The sequence below is a fragment of the Thermobia domestica genome, chromosome 15 (genome assembly GCF_964235325.1).
Source record: "Thermobia domestica chromosome 15, izTheDome1.hap1.1, whole genome shotgun sequence".
Taxonomy (NCBI): domain Eukaryota; kingdom Metazoa; phylum Arthropoda; class Insecta; order Zygentoma; family Lepismatidae; genus Thermobia; species Thermobia domestica.
The window spans coordinates 188,849,224-188,866,643 of record NC_137468.1 but is presented as its reverse complement, the minus strand read 5'-3'; the positions used below and the strand labels follow the sequence as shown (position 1 = coordinate 188,866,643).

The 17,420-nt window shown below is 33.1% G+C and overlaps 1 protein-coding gene across 13 annotated transcripts in view; it reads right to left on the bottom strand.

The window, feature by feature from the left end:
* Nucleotides 1-17,420, bottom strand: part of baz (par-3 family cell polarity regulator) — a 477,788-nt gene that overhangs the window by 118,780 nt on the left and 341,588 nt on the right. For all 13 annotated transcript variants that reach the window (XM_081740533.1, XM_081740528.1, XM_081740531.1 and 10 more), the window contains exons 3-7: nucleotides 16,557-16,775; nucleotides 13,481-13,782; nucleotides 6,033-6,236; nucleotides 2,497-2,672; nucleotides 725-835 (exon numbers count right to left, since the gene is read on the bottom strand). In XM_081740533.1, the coding sequence (XP_081596659.1) occupies nucleotides 725-835; nucleotides 2,497-2,672; nucleotides 6,033-6,236; nucleotides 13,481-13,782; nucleotides 16,557-16,775 (1,012 nt within the window). The remainder of the gene's footprint in view (nucleotides 1-724; nucleotides 836-2,496; nucleotides 2,673-6,032; nucleotides 6,237-13,480; nucleotides 13,783-16,556; nucleotides 16,776-17,420) is intronic.

Genomic DNA, 17,420 nt, shown 5'->3' with positions numbered 1-17,420 from the left:
CATTCGAGAGCCATAATATGTAGCACTGAACCATACAAATCTTAACATTCAGTAAATCATCATGCTTTATAGGTATTTTTTAGATTAGTATGAGACTTCGAAAGTACACACTTCTGTTAAATATATTTAAAACAGCATTTAAGGTGAGATTTCAAGTTCTCCAATAAACTCTACCCTTCTTTCTCTTAGCAATAATAATGATAAAAGTATAATATTCCAAGTCATTCAATGAATCGGCTCATCAGAAATTAGTTTTTCACACCAGTTTAAAATTCAGTATTTGGAATTAAGAGTTTAAGAATATTTTGATAGAACTCTGTAATTCTATCAAAAGTTTCGTAACTGTAATTTCTAAACTCCTAGGTATTTCCTAAAGTACTCCCACGAACTGGTTCTTGATGAATTGATTCATTTGAATCAATTCGGTAATATTTGGTTACATTAAAATAATGAAAGCAATGATTAATATATTTGTTATGCAATTGCTTGATTCTCACAACAAACTTATCCAAACGTTGTCAAACACCATACAACTAAACATTGATTATTTCCTCTAAAAATCAGTAACTACTTGATAAAGATGCTCACAGTAACAAATTAATTTCCTATGTATGTGTAGTATTATCTACTGAGGCTAATTCCAAATGATTTGAGAATACTATACTCTTGTCAATAAGAACAACTAGAAAGAACTATAATATCATATCACATATATGATACTTACCTATTTTCCTAGTGTTTGCAGCGAGTAAACTATTTGTACTTCGAACAGGTTGAGGCTGCGGCACTTTCTTCGTTGGAGAAACCGTCGCTACCTTCATATTTCCTCCCACCACTACAAAATAAATTGAGTATTTAGTTCGTCTCCAAACATATTTATGTAATTCATTGACAACAGAAGTTATCAAGTATATACCTAAGTGTATTACAAGGGTTACATTTTTTTTTTTTATGTAAAAATAGTTAAACGACGAGTTAGAACTTTCTCGTATTGAAAGCAGGATAGCTGACCAGGGCTGAGGCACCAGAGAGGCGTGAGCACATCGACTGCACATTGGAGCTCCTTCGTGGCTAACCGGTTAGCGTACGCGCCTCTGGCGTGGGAGGCCCGGGTCCGATTCCCGGTGGGAGTTCATGTGGTTCGGATTCCACGTTAATTAGTAGGTCCACGTCTCACATAACCTCGCTGCTAAACGGGACGTTAAACTCAAAATCACCTAAACTCAAATCGACTGCACATTGGACATACTTAAGACGTAACAGAAAAAAAAAAAAAATAGCGCGTTTAAATGTTTTCTATATGCCCTGATCATGTTTGTTATAATGGTACTTTGGGTAAAGTATTTAGTAACTAGATACTCCGACCACATTTTCTAACTTTAGGAAATTTGGAAAACTGGTCACCAGTGCTTTTCTCAAAGGTTTTCTACCGTTTTCCGTAAGTAGTATATTTTGATACACAGGCTTGGAAAATTGAAAGAGACAAAGGATTTAAGCTTCCATAGGATTGAACTTACCAAAGATAAATGGGTATCAAGTTTCTCTATGATACTGTGTAGCAGTACATTACTATATCAATTTCGTACATATATCTAATCCAACTATACTAGTTAAAGTACTCTAGTATGCTTTATGCTAGTAACACTTAGGTATACTTTATTAGACAATTATGCTAGTAGTAGTAGTTCCTGTATTTTACCTTTGTGGGGAAAAAAGAAAGTTAACAAGAAAAAACTTACGGAACGTCTTAATTAATGTAAATGCACTTTCCAAATTTTAAAAATTATTACCTTACAATTGAACATTTACAGGGACGAACAGGGGATGGGTCCTGGGGATCCGGCCCCCCTTGAAATTTCGACTTTGTGTAAATTTAGCCTAATTTTAAGAGCAATTTAGGGAATTTTAATATAAAATACCCTCATATTGAGTTTAGACCCCTCCCGAAATAAATTCCTGCATACGATACTGAATATTCATTAAAATAATCTACTTTTGTAATCTATTTCCTCTCACAATTCACAGCTTCAGCTTGGTTTCTCAAATAATACTTATAGTTAATTCCTGTAGGCCTCCGTGCTAGGGAATTTAGTTTATTATCATAAAGACATACATGATTTTTAAGAATTTCAGTCTGTTTTTGTATTTCGTTGCGCAAACTACTAGATCACTCCTGTAGAGGTACAGAACGTTTACCACGTGGTACAGAACTCTGGATCATTGTTCAGTTTCCTGCTTATATTGCTCTTCTGCCATGATGGTCTGTGTTCAATATCCGGTCATGTTATTATTATTATTACTCAAAAGTATTTTGAACATCTCTCAGAGGCACAATGTGCTAACAATTATAAAACCACAAGAAACACGAACGATCTTTAATATGCTTTCTATAAGTTGCAAAAGAAACATTTTAACAAAGTTTTATTTATTTATTACTTATCATTTATGAGAATGACATGAAATGCAGATTCTATCAAGGAACAGAAATCTACTTACATCTCTCTTCCACTTCAACCATTCCAATGTTCTCTTTGTCTTCGTGCATTCTATTAATTGACTTAGGGTACACGGGAGGAGGAGGTTTTTTATGTTGGTCGAAAGTTGGCCGATGTTTTATAACACGCAACTGCAACTCAGGGGCTTTTAATGCATCTTTAAAGATTTCTTGAACTCTGGAATTTAAACAAAATTATTTTAGTTTCAATCGATTTCTATTATTGTTATTCTACTAGTAACAGAAGTAACTCATGATCCCTAAATACTAGAAACGAGCGAAGGAGGACTTCTAGACTTAAATATCTATTATTTTATTTCATACTTCATTATCTACTAGCCTTACCTGGCTTGAACTTCACATAATAAAGGATGACTGAAACAAAAATTATTGTATTTTTGATAGTCACACACCAGGGTGTATACTCAAATTCCAAAATGAAATTTTGTGACTTTTCCGTGACCTTTGCTTTCCCAAACCATAAAATTTAGTAACATTCTGAAGAGCGAATTGGGCCAAATTTTCATGCATGCGATAGAAACGTGCCTTGCTTGCGATTCGGTAGGGTGTAAAGCCGAAACTAGACATTTTTGGTGGTGAATTTTGACGTTTTATAGAACAAAATTTTCCAGTCTACACCTTATTTCTCCAGATTAAAAAAAATCGTGATCTAAAAGCTAAATTTCGTGACTTTTTCCATGACTTGCTTGACCGTTTTCTGGTTTCGTGACTTTTTCATGACTTTCGTGACCAATAGACACCCTGCGCGCGCACACACAAACTTATTTCGACCAGCAGACAAAAGACAATATTAAAGAGCAAGTACCATTACAATCCTTTTCGTAAATCAACCAGTAAAATTAATCAACTTGAACCCTTGATTCAGACAGGACATGAAAATAAATGTTAGGAAAACCACAGCCATGGTGTTTGGAACGAAGCGGTCGGTGTCAAATATGGAAATAGGAGAAGAGAAAGTAGAACAGTACCTGGGTAGTATTATTAATAGACCAACCCACATTATGCTTTATTTTTTGTTTAATTATGCTTTATTTTTTTCAAATTATCCTTTATTATGCTTTATTGTTAATTTCAATCATTGTTTTACATTAATCGTGTATAATGTATAATAATATTTACTATACATTAAATAATCTAAATATCTTATGTATTTATTAATATTTTATGAAGCAATTTCTTTCATATTTAATGAACTTTCTACTTAATGCACTGTAAAGAGATATGCTTTACTCGAGTCCGTTTTTTCTATCACTTGTGTGTACCTTAGAGGTGCATATATACAGAAAGGGAAAGTATACAGATATGTGCACAAAAAGTGAAGAAAGTGCTCAAGTTCTAGAGGTACCCATAACAATATAGTGTGGAGTTCTTGTGTACTATTCATTGTTGGCGGAAGGTTTTCTTCTTTTCTTTTTTTCTTTTCTCCACATCAAAGGATTACACCGAAATATTTACAGAAATAAAAATAAGCTTTCCATTGCTGAATGTTATGTTCTCAATGATTTTGCTTTGTAAATATTGTTTTTTTAAAAAAATATTAATATAGCATATGTTAAACTTGCAGTTAAATAGAACTTTCCAAGAATTATGCTATATATTTTAAATTATGCTTTATGCTATATTTTCTAAAATTATGCTTTTAAAATTAGTTTCTTCTGGACCCTTAGACAACCACAACCATGTTCAAGGTACCAACCATATATCTAAATTGCCATTATGCTTTTTATGCTTTTGGGTTGCTCTAATTATTAATGATGATACGAAATGACAAAATTAAAATAAAACCAAGGATAGGAATGGCGAAAGATGCCTTTAGAAGGAAGAAAATATTATTTTGTGAGACCTTAAATAAAGAGTTAAGAAAAAACACTCCCATAATACTTCGTGTGGAGTATTGCACTGTATGTTGCAGAAACATGGACATTACGCAAAAATAAAAAAAAAAGACTGGAAATGTGGGTGTGGAGAAGAATGGAGAGAATTAGCTTAGATGTAATTATAAAAGGTGGAAGATAGCCTGCCAATAATGGTCAAATACCAATGATGACGATGAACTGATTAGAAATTAGAAATTGATCGCAAAGAACATCATCATTTTCTGATCAGAGTGCTCCTATAAAGACAAATACTCTAATACAAAAAGTGCAGTGTATCTTCTAAAACAAGAACAGAAAAAAACAAAGAAAACAACGTGTTCAACAAGGGGACATTAATCTATTACATTGAGCATAAAGTGAAAAAAATACAATATTACTTGTCATCATTCTAATAAACCTTTTATTGTACTTAGGAGAGTAAAAAACTAGACTATTTTGAGGATGGAGTTAAACAAACTTAGAGCCTCTTCAACTTGATTCGCTCACGCTGTAGAACGTCCATTGAGTGTTTGAAAGTAGAACTAGTTATAAAATATTTAAAAAGACTGATTTGGGAGAGTTTCGATAAGTGATTTATGTTCAATGTTCTCGATGCTGCTGCCAGCATAAGTGCATGCATACTTACTTCTTCTTCTTCTTAAAAAAGTGAGAATGAACAAACTAATTTGAGCATGGATTTCGGAGCTCTTCAGTCCCAGAAAATGGTACTGAAGTTGCTCCATTCATTCTTTATTCATCCATTTCGTACATTATCAGTCACAGACCAGTACATAAGACTTGCCAAATAATACTAAGATATTTCAATATAACTGACAATACATTAATTTTACGAGGTATCACCCAAATATTCATTAATATCTTAATAATTTTGTTACATTACAAAAGTGAACAGTTCATTTTTGAATTTCGATATGGTTTTGATATCCTTCAAGTAAATCGGGAGCTTATTATACAACTTAGTGGACATAGGAAGGGCACTTCCTTTGACGCAGGCTTTCGTTCTTCCCAAAATAGAATAAGGCATCAGTATGAAACGATGTTAGCAAACTATATAAGTATGATGAAATGAAACGGAAGTTTCCAGCTTTACGTGTCATTCTAATGCACTTGAGACTAAAAGAGAAAGATGATCAAGAAGAGTGTACGATCGTGAAAAAACTGAGAAAATGCGAATGTAGGAGGAAACAGGAAAACTACGAGAAAACCCATGGACACGATCTTCTATAAATATGATAGTAAAAATAATAATTTTGACAAGTCTTATTCATACGCACGAACTGGTGCAATACTTATTATTAGAGGAGAAATAAAACTGGATTCAATGGCGTCCTTCAGCGAATACAAAAAGAAAAAAGTTACTGTAATTACAATTTCAGAAATTCCCTATGCATGTTGCCTCGTTCATTTTACTACAAGGTATCATATCTTTGTGCTAAGTACGCAAATTACATTCATTTGTAATCACCTTATAGTACATTACGATATATAACGAAATACGAGTTCTGAATAACGAAACAAAATGTACAGTCTAATTTAAACAATTTATAAAGAAATAAAGAATAATAATATATAATAATATAGAATGTAATATAATGAATATATCCTTTAGAATGATGAAGAAAATAAAATAAAATTCTTACCTTGGAAAAGGAATATTAAGTAGGTTTTTGCCATTGATTTCTATTATTCTATCGTAGACTGCTAATTGTCCGTCTCTATCTATTCGCCCTCCTGGCTCTATGCCTTGAACTAATAAACCTCGATCCTTTCCTAATCTATCGTAGTCAGGAACTACATGAATACCCAATGGACCGCTTTCATTCCGCATAACAACAAACTCCACACTGAAACAAAACACAATTTGACACTTAGTAGTTTAGCAGTTTATTTGCAGGACATGAACATGGCTCGTGAAGGAATCTAATTGACCTAATTAATTAACAAATAAAAAAATAAATAAATCGCTTTAGTGCACAAGGCACCCGGCCAGAAGGATCCTTGGTCATGAATTCTATCCTCTATTTGTAATATTCAATAACAACATTGGTATCCGAATTCTGTGTTAATGTGATCTCTAGCTCATAGCTATATATGCTGAAAGAATTTTTATTTCCTTAAAATCTATTCAATTTTAACCTACTGTATTTTTCTTTTTCAGTTTTAGAAAGCTGAATGCTTTTGTTCTTTTTTATTATTATTATTACTAAATTTCGTGAATAGATCGAGAATCGCCTCCTGTGTGTTCCATCCTTTATTTGAATTTTAATCACTCATAATTTTTACGAAATCACTATATATTTTTCACATCGGTTGTGCACTTTAATTCCCTATCCGTTCACGTACATTTAGGTGTCATGATGATGATACAAAACTTATTACTTCACTTCAATGAGTATAATACACGGTTTGTATTCCACTTTCCCGGAAGCATTGATTTCGGTTAATAAATCGAAAAATAAAAACACCAAGAAGGGACAAAGGCACAGAGAAGAAACAATGTAGTGATGAACACTATATTCGTCTTGGTAGAAGTTTTTAGATAAGGAATACCAGTCACCTGGAGACCGTCACGGCATCATTTCGCAATTTTCTTAGCAACTAATTGTTTTCTATAACATTCAGTCCAACCTCCTTTCTCCCTTGTCTGATTCTGATGAAACATTTCGTGCAAAATATTACTTGGCCAATATTTATCAAGTTTTGTTAATCTTAAGAGTATATGCAAGTTTTAGATAATTTTTTAAAAAAAAAAAACTAAAATTCCTCAATCCGTGGTCTTCTGTAATATTTCCTCTAACTCAGGGCTTTCCAAATGGCGGCCCGCCAAACCATTTTCTGCGGCCCACAAAGCTTTCATGATTTACGATTGTTATAACTGATAATATTTTAATTTATATTCATTCATTCTTTTAATGTTTCCACTCTTCTCTCGGAATAAGGCATCCATTTAGCGCTTCTATACAACAAAAAGGCGCGGGCATCCATGGTAACACTGGAATCGGTAATGTAATCGTTGCTGAATGGGACGATACTTCAATGAACGAATATATATTTGATCTAACTTTTTAAATCAGACCCTTTCTTCCTCGAACTTTACCTAGAAGCCATAGCGCGCAAGAAATACACCACTTCTTGTGATAAACACAATTTAGCATACTTTCCAACAGTAGCGTAGCGTTAAGTTTCGCAATGGGTAGACAGGATATATATATATATATATATATATATATATATATATATATATATATATATATATATATATATATATATATATATATATATATGTGTGTGTGTGTGTGTGTGTGTGTGTGTGTGTGAGTGAGTGTGTGTGTGTGTGTGGAGAGAGAGAGAGTTCAGTGCTCCACGATTGTGCTCTGAGACTAAGGCAAATGGTGAAGAGTTGGATGATAGTGGTGGAATGACGAAAGTGGGAGAGAACGGGAGAGAATCTCGAGAAAATCTACACACACAGTGTATGTCCCGTATAAAACCAACTTGGTGGGATTTGGAATCTAACCAGGGACCCTATGTGTCAGAGGTCCCGAGGCTTCTCTTTAAACACTTGTTACATTTTTTTTTTTTTCATTTACATTATTCCATAATAACAATAGCTTTAGACTTTTCGATTTAACTATTTTCTTTATTTATTTTGGAATTATTTGCAGTTTAAAACCTCATATCAATATTGAGATAGTTTGACGTCTCTTGTAACCTGAAATCCATATGGTTATACTCCGCACATATCCAAATATATGAAAATTATCAATTATATAATCTATTATTTGGGGCCGCGGTGGCTCAGTGGTGCATGGGGTCTTTGGTTCGATCCCAGTTAGCGCCAAGTAAATTTTGTGGTGGACAAACATCGTGTGCGGGTTTTGTTGGGGTTTTGCCGTTTCCTCCCACTTTCTTCATTCCACCATTTCATTCATTTCTCATCATCACCGTCTCCTTTAGCCCAGCCGACATAACCGTGGGGCGTAAAACTCAAAGATTTCATTTCATTTTTAATCTATTATTAGAAACAGCCGACACATTGTGGATATTGAGAACCTAATAAAATGAAAACCTCTGAGTGAGTAAAATTATTGGAACTCTGTTTTAATAATAATTTCCGAAAGGAACATTTTTAGTGTATCAATTTTTACATTTTCATATATATATATATATATATATATATATATATATATATATGAGACTCCTAACAAACTTTCGTTAGAAACTTATTTTCGTGATGTTGTACTACTATATATAATGTACAGAAAACTAACTTCGATAAACACATTCCTTAGCGATTAAATTAAACCAGTATATCGATATAAATGTATTCTGACAAATCTCGGTATATACACTAAATACATTATAGCTATTGAATTAATAATTTACTTCTATGTATAATCTTCCTATTAGCTTTGCACGATTCCTGATTCAAAAAGTAAACTCATAAATTGGCTATTTTTAAAGGTAATACTAATTTTTATATGAGAGCTTCCTGCCATTTAATAACAACTGGTGCAGTAAATTTATTTCCAATCATTTGATTTGCACATAATAAATAACTAACTCAGACAGGCCCAAATACAAATTTACCTAACGATTTTAAAACCAACAAAATAGCAGACTATAAAACCTCCTGCCCTTCTTTTGCCTTTCCCAGTGTTGATACACTCTAGTATTGCAATTAAACAGAAGTTGAACCTAGATCGTGAAAGATTTATATGAATTAATGTATCGATAAAACTTTTTAAAGGTAGTTATTAATTTAGGTTTTCATTTCCTTCTATTTCTTAATAATTTTCCTTGAAATATGATTGAATATCTAAAAGGAAGAATGAAAAGTATACTGGATTTAAAATTGTGTCATTTCGCTAAGTATGGCATCACTGCTACTGAGACATTTTGCCCGGTGTCTCTTTGCTAGGTTGTTTCAGCGAGTGAGAAGCCTACAGCCACATGCGCGCGCAGCTTTCTCAAGTGTATTTGTTTCATCCGCGTTGAGACATATTTCTTGTCTCCTGGTTGTCTCTCTGCAGCCTGTTTGACGGAGATAGGCCTTTTTTACCACGAGTTTTGAAAAGTAAAATTATTTAGAAAGGGTCTACTACTATTCTTATTAACCAAGCTATCGCTGGCCCTAGTATTTCTATATTTTTCTTCAACATGAAATGTATATTAGTCCTTATTAGTAAGGAAATTTTAAAGCCATGTTCTTTTAATTTGAAAGGGTAGACAGTGTCTCAATGTCTCATAGCACACTACGCTACTGCTTTCCAAGTTGCAGTCGTCTCACATTAGATTTTGAAAATGAAGCATTTAATTTTTCTGAGTTCTGTAAAGACATCGAGAGTGTCACGAATGGATTTAATGCGAGATTCTCAGATTTTGACAAACTAAAACACGACATTGCATTATTTACTAATCCATTGACAATAGACATCGAAGAACAACCTCCAAACTTACAGCTCGAACTTTGTGACCTTCAGACTGACCCATTCTTTCAGACAAGAACAAAGAAAGGAGTAGATTTTTCAAGCTACTTTCTAACAAACGTTTCCCTAACATTTGTGAGTTGTGTCGGAAAATAGTGTCAATGTTTGGTAGTACTTATCTGTGTGAAAGTCCATTTTCCACCATGAAAAGTGTAAAGAATCGCTCCAGAAGCTGCCTTGGAGATCCTTCTCTTTTACATCTTCTGCGGGTTACATTTTTTACAACAAGAGGAATGGATGTAGATACCCAATCCCTTGTAAACGCTGGTAGTCACCCTCATTAGTCACATTGAATAGGTATGTAATATTTCAAATATATTTTTTTTTCTTCTGTGGTGTAATAATAATAATAATAATAATAATAATAATAATAATAATAATAATAATAATAATAATAATAATAATAATAATAATAATAATAATAATAATAATAATAATAATAATTATTATTATTATTATTATTATTATTATTATTATTATTATTATTATTATTATTATTATTATTATTATTATTATTATTATTATTATTAGCTGTGGCCCTCCACCTTACTAGTAAAGACGGTTATGGCCCTCAGGCTCATCATAGTTGGACACCACTGCTCTAACTGCTTCGACTTAATATTGTTCTTTCGCATCCTTAAGTTGGTCTTTGATGCTTGTTTTCTAATTCCTCTTGGTTAACCTTACGTAACGATGATTTTATATCATAGAATCTTTTTTCTCACTCGCGAATATCTAATAACTCTTAAATTAAATGAGATTTCTTTTTGTGATACAGTGTTACCGAATTGGGCGACATTTTAGGTACCCTCGCTGCCAAAATTTCAAATTGGGCGACACGCTACTTTAGACATAACTCTTAAGAATGCGTTACTTTCTTATTTTCTTATACGAAATCACAAATTATTAGGTTTGTACAATACAATAAAAGTTTTGTTTGTTGAGTATTCTATTCACAACGAACAATAGCTTTACTAAAAGCTTTATATAGCATTAATGTTCCATACTAGCTTTATTCTTGTTTTAATTTCCAGATCTGACAACACTAGACTTTTGTTGAGCTTGAGTTGTTGTAGTATCACTGACCGTGTTGATGTCTCAGTTAATGCCTAGGCCTAACAGTTGTACGGAGCTGTGGAAGCGAGAAATTTAATTATCTTTCTGTATTGCTCATATTAAGGGAGTAGGCTACTAAAAATTATACAAAAGCTAACAATTTTTCTTTTGCCCGTTTTTCGTAAGTGAAAAAGAGATAATGAAATGTAACTTACCATAATAATAGATAATGCCATTCTACACCAGAAAATATGAATCAAAAGAATTTTCAGTGTTGCAATCCATAGAAATTTCAGTGTGGCCAGAATATGAATTACCCAAAAATTTAGGTTACGGCAGCGCCTAGAAAAATGAACTCAATGGTAAATTGATGACTTATGTTGTATTGGTTCCTTGTTAACTATTTTTTTTAATGATATTTGTATTTATTTTGTAATAAACAGTAAAAAAAATAAATAATTTTGTAATAAACAGTACAAAATAAATAGAAATATTAACATGATAAGTCATCAATTACCGCTGAGTTCATTTTTCTAGTCGCTGCCTTAATCTAGATGTTTTGGGTAATTCATATTCTAGTCACACTGTAATTTCTATGGATGGCAACACTGAAAATTCTTCCGATTCATATTTTTGGGTGTAGAATAACATTATCTATTATTGTTGCAAGTTACATTACATTATCGTTTTTCACTTACGAAAAACGGGCAAAGGAAAAATTGTTAGCTTTTGTATCATTTTTAATAGTCTGACTTCTTAAGATAAGTGGAATTACAATTTTTAAAAAAATTCATGGATCCCCGATAAAGAAGTAAGCAAATGAATTAAAGAAGTTAGGAATATCAGTGAAAAAAAAAAAATACTGTAAACGTTGTAAAGTGTATTTCAGAGCCCACGAACTGACTTAAGCAAACATGTCTCCTAGGAAATCAGAAAGGTCGCCCATTTTACATTATCATCGTCTGCCCAGTTCACTGCGCACTGCAGTTTTACTGATCCTGACGTAGTATGGACTTTGATGTAACACACGACCGATAACAGTCCGAAACTGCAATCGCTGCCTGACCGTTGATAATCTGGACATCTTATGTATTTCCAACTACAAGTATTTCCATTTATATATAGTTCAAATTAGCTACTTTATAATCTTGAGATCTGGCAACACTGCTGTGTTATTGTTGGTATTGTTGGAGGTTTACGGAGTCTGTATAACATGAGCTCTAATATATTGTTCTTATTTATTTGTATCAAGTTAATTCTAGAAGTTTGCAATTTGATGTAAACTTTATTCTGTTTTTTGAAAAATTGTACTGCACAAATTTAACATTATTATTATTCTTTTTTTCTGTTCAGATAAAATACTACACCACTTTGCGTCATAAGTTGCTTATCTTTTCTTATTTTTATTTTTTTAAATACAAATTTTCCCATCTCACAATGAAGTGAGAGAATTTCCCATTCGTTTGCTCCTAGCCTGGTATTATCTCACGTACATATATGCTTCCATGTCATTCGTAATTCTATTAATTAGGAAGGATTTCATTTTGCGTACCACATGACAGCAGCGTTCTGTATTTTCTGTCTCAATCAGGTCGTAGGATACAATTTTATGTTCAACATAAGAAAGGAAATATATGCTTCACTTGTGAGCAATTCGTGAAATATTCCTTCTTTTAGTAATTTTATATTATTATTATTATTCTCTGGTGAAAATTATATTTTTAGGCAATGAAAATGAATATTTTAAATTAAATTGCTTTGTTTGTTACGCAAGCTTTCATATTTTTTTCTCGTTTTAGAAAATGGAGAAGTTGGATACTCAGATTCTACTCATCTCCAGCCCAGTGAATCTTTTATCTGTATTTTCCATTTATTTCACAAATAATTTTACTGTTTTACACACATTTTTAATACTAGAAACGAAATAATTGTACTTCCTGTTGTTCATTTGTGACAAAAGAAAACTATACATAAACTACTGTATGAACAGAACTGTGGAATGAAATGAAATTTCAACTTTTACGTTCCATAGTTATGTCCTTAGTGAAAATGAATTATCATTAATAAATGAAAACCAATGATTAATAAATGAAAATCAACGATTAATAAATGAAAATCAACGATTAATAAATGAAAATCAACGATTAATAAATTAATGAAAATTAATTATTAATCTATGAAAATCAATGATCATTAATCAATGAAAATCAATGATGATTAATTAATGAAAATCAGTGATCATTAATAAAAGAAAATAAATGGTCATTAATTAAAGAAAATAACGGGTCATCAAACAATGAAAATAAATTATCATTAATTAATGAAAATCAATGATCACTGATTAACGGAAATCAATGATCATTAATCAATGAAAAATCAATTATTATTAATTCTGCGCCCCCCTGCGAAATAAAGAAAGACAACGAAAAAGAAAAAGAGATGGCAAAAAGAGAAACTACTATTTCTTAAAAATGTAAAGAAATGGAGACAGAACAGCCATAAAATATAGAAAATCCACGTTTAGAGAAATGCAGCGTCCTTACTTGTCTGATTTTAGTTCGTCTTCAACGTCAGAGTCTCCTGGGTGAATAGGACTAGAACTGTTGGCACCTAAAGGTTCCTTCCTCCCGTCTTGTGACAAATACACTCGACTAGCCACATGGGTTGAGATTGCACGGTCAGCTGCATCGGCCCATTTATACGCGGAAGGGTTGTCGCCCAGAATTTGCATGGACAGCCGATTGCTGTCCCTTACAAACCGGGTGAACGCTGACTTCCCCTTCTCCTCCTCCGGCTCCCATTCGCACGACAAATACCCGTTCTCCAGATGGACTATCTTGTTCTCCTGAAAAACAATAAAAATAAAATTAGGCGTTGGTCATTATAATTATAACAAATATTACACTTATAATCAACTAAACACTGCAATCACAGTTTCTACAGCATTTGGAAAACAGAGATTTGTTTTGGGTATTTGCGGAAGAAATGACTTTTAGTCAGGATCAAGAACAGCCATTTAGTATTTGGTGATCGGCGACGTCACTCTGTTGCTCCTATTCTCCACAAATCACATAGAAAGAGCAAGAAGAACAGACATCGACCTGGCATTGAAAACTATTTGTAATATGCAAAAAGAATACTCATGGCGCAGTCGATGGCTTTGCAGATACGTTACGATACTGCAATATGCAGTGGCGTACGCAAAGGAGGGGTTAACCAGGTTTTAATTCTCTTTTCTGTAAGATATTACAGGAATAACATTTTCCATTTCAAGATATGTGTATATTAAAAAGTCACTTCTACTAAAGCATATGAGCATGGGAGTTTGAATTCGTTTTCTTGGTGACTTCTGTGTAGTGTTGCTAGATTGGGCTACAAGTAGTGGATTGGGCGACACGCTATACTTTTTGGGTTACTTTTAATTATATCCAGGCTATAATTCCTAAGAATGCGTTACTTTCGTATATGAAATCACAAATTATTACTTTTTATATAATAGCAATAATATGTGATTATATATATATATATATATATATATATAAAATTTTTGTTCGTTAAGTATTCTATTCACAATCAACAATAGTTTTCGTAAAATTAACATTCTCAATACTAGTTCAATCCTTATTTTAGTAGGCCCTACTCTTTAATCTCTAGATCTGACAACAATAGTTTTGGTGAATTTGTGCTCTAACAATATAAATGACAAGTGTTGCTGTCTCAGTTAATGCATAGGACTAATTGTTGTACGCAGCTGTGTAAACGTGAACATTGCAAATTTAATTGTGTTACTGTATTATCCATATTAACATACTGAGTAATTGCAATTACAATAAAAGCTTCCAAAATCCATGGCTCTCAGATTAAATTTTAGAAAAAGCAAATAAATAAAGGAAGTAAGGAATAACCGTGAGAAAGCATATAATCAACATTGAAAAGCGTATTTTAGAGCTTATAAAACTGATTTAAGCAATTATATATGATATATTTAATATATGCTTAGTTAAAGTGTATACCTGCAAAATAAATCTCTTTATGTTTAAGCTACAAGTAGTTCAAATCCGCTACTTTTGGAGCACAATCTCGCTATTTTTTAATCTTCAGATCTGGCAATATTGCTTCTTGTGTATGTGAATTCATGATTACTACTAGTACACTGCGGACATGATTTCGCTACCTTAACTACTCTCTTCTTTTGCTGCAACTCTTTCTTGGATCGCAAGACCGTGTTTTTTACTTCATACAACGCCCAATTGGGAATGACTGGTTATGGGTCTTCACTACAGCGAAATTAAAGTACCGCTAATTTTAGAGTTTTTCTGCAATATCTTGAAAACAAATAATAAATATTCGAAAAGCAGAAACGTAGTGAACTAGATAATGCGATTTTGCATATGATACCTTTACCACAATTCACCTATCTGCTTTTGGTATGCCGCTATTTACAGAACCCGCAAAAAAATGCTAAATCTATCTACAGTTGCAAATCATAAGCAGATAGATGAGTTGGGGCAACAGTATCACATGCAAAATCGCATTGTCTAGTTCACTAAGTTTTTGCTTTTCGAATATTTTTATTTGTTTTCAAGATATTACAGAAAAACTCTATATTCTAGTCTGTGCCTGCAGCATGCACATGTCGTTCACGTGCCGCTCACCTTTTCTTTACGATAGTGTAAGCAAAACGATCGGGATGCTTTTAGCCACTCAATTATCTGTGGTTTGTCTGAAAACAAAACCTGATATAGCAAACTAGAGCGACACTGACTATAGAACCTTCTGAACAGGGTTGGATACAGGGTTGGCTCTTTTCTTTTCAGTATAACTTTGGTGAAAGAATACTTTCTTTCGCTTCTGTACATATAATATGGTGTATATAGCAGGATGCGAAATATTGCAAGGGGGGAAAGCAGGAGCTCTCCTTACTTGTTATTGTTGGAATAATATTCTCCAGTAACGTATATTACTGGGGATGAATAAAGCGACTTTATTGTAATAGCATTGCCAATGAATTGCAGTAATTCATACACAGTTAACATGTATTTCATATGTAACTAACCGTTGAACTAGCGCTCTGGGAAGACAAAGTAACTATCGGTTAACTATGATCTGGCTACTTTGTAAATAAAATACAAACGAAAGACGAAGTAGTAATGTTCCCTAATTTCGCGAAGTTTAGTAACAATGAATGTTAAAGTATGTAAACTCTCTATGTTAAATCATGCCAGTGCGAAGATTTTATTTAATCCTTCTTTCTGCCCCTCTTCAAATTGTTATTAATTTTCACGTCGGTCTACAGAATGATTAAGTAATAAGTCTAATTAAATGAACGAGCTCCAAATTGTTATTAATTTTCACGTTGGTCTATAGAATGATTAATTAGTAAGTCTAATTAAAGGAATGAGCTCACTTCTATAGGTTTTCTTGGAAGTTAACTCAATTTTTCAAAAATTACTGTTAACTGAATTATTCTCAAAATAGAGAATTTTTGTATTTTTGCCGAACTAGTTTGTAAAATTTTTCTTTCGTATTTTTATTACAAAATACTATCATGCCATATATCTTGTTTTTCGTTCAATATTTTACGCAAACTTGCCTAATTTCAAAAGATTCGTGACTTACTTTATTTTTAGAATTTTTGTCTGCGTCATCGTCTATGATGGGCGCTGCAGACCAACGTTTTGATGTGTCCGTTGTGATGATGGTGGGTCCAGAACCTATTTGATGTAACGCTGGTTCACTGCCTCTCCGCACCTGCAATGGAGCGAGTCCTGCCGCGATTTGTTCTCCCGTCACTTCGATGTCCGTTCGAGAGAAATGTTGGAATTTATGTTCTGGGCCCTGCAACACAAAAGCAAAATACACATTATAACTTGACTTTCTATTAAATGGACTATTTACACAACATTCAAAATCAACTCAACAATATCGTAAATGAAAATGAAATCTTTAAGTTTAACGTCCCACGGTTATGCCGCTTAGGCTAAAGAAGACGGTGATGATGAGAGATGAATGAAATAGTAGAATGAAGAAAGTGGGAGGAAACGGGAGAACCCCGAGAAAACTCACGCATACGGTGTTTGTCCACCACAAAGTTCACACGGCGCGAGCTAGGATCGAATCAGGGACCCCAAGCACCGGAGGTGAACACTACCACTGAGCCACCGCGCCCCCTTACACACTATCGTAGCTTTTCAGATAAAGGTCTCCATAACAATTAACAAGGCCTTAAAATAATAATATCAAAATTAATATACTAGCAAAGATCCCTCGTCGCTGTATTGTTAAAATATGAGCCTTAAGTGTGACCTTTGAGTACATAGTGTACGAACAATGGGAAATGGTAGCCAACCAACTGTCTACGTACTAATTGTTAAAACTGCATTTCTTATGTTCTCATTTTGTATCCTAACAGAAGTACTGTTATTTGGTACCCTAAACCAATCTGAACACTTGTAGTAGTATAATCTCGTCTATAGTGATCGC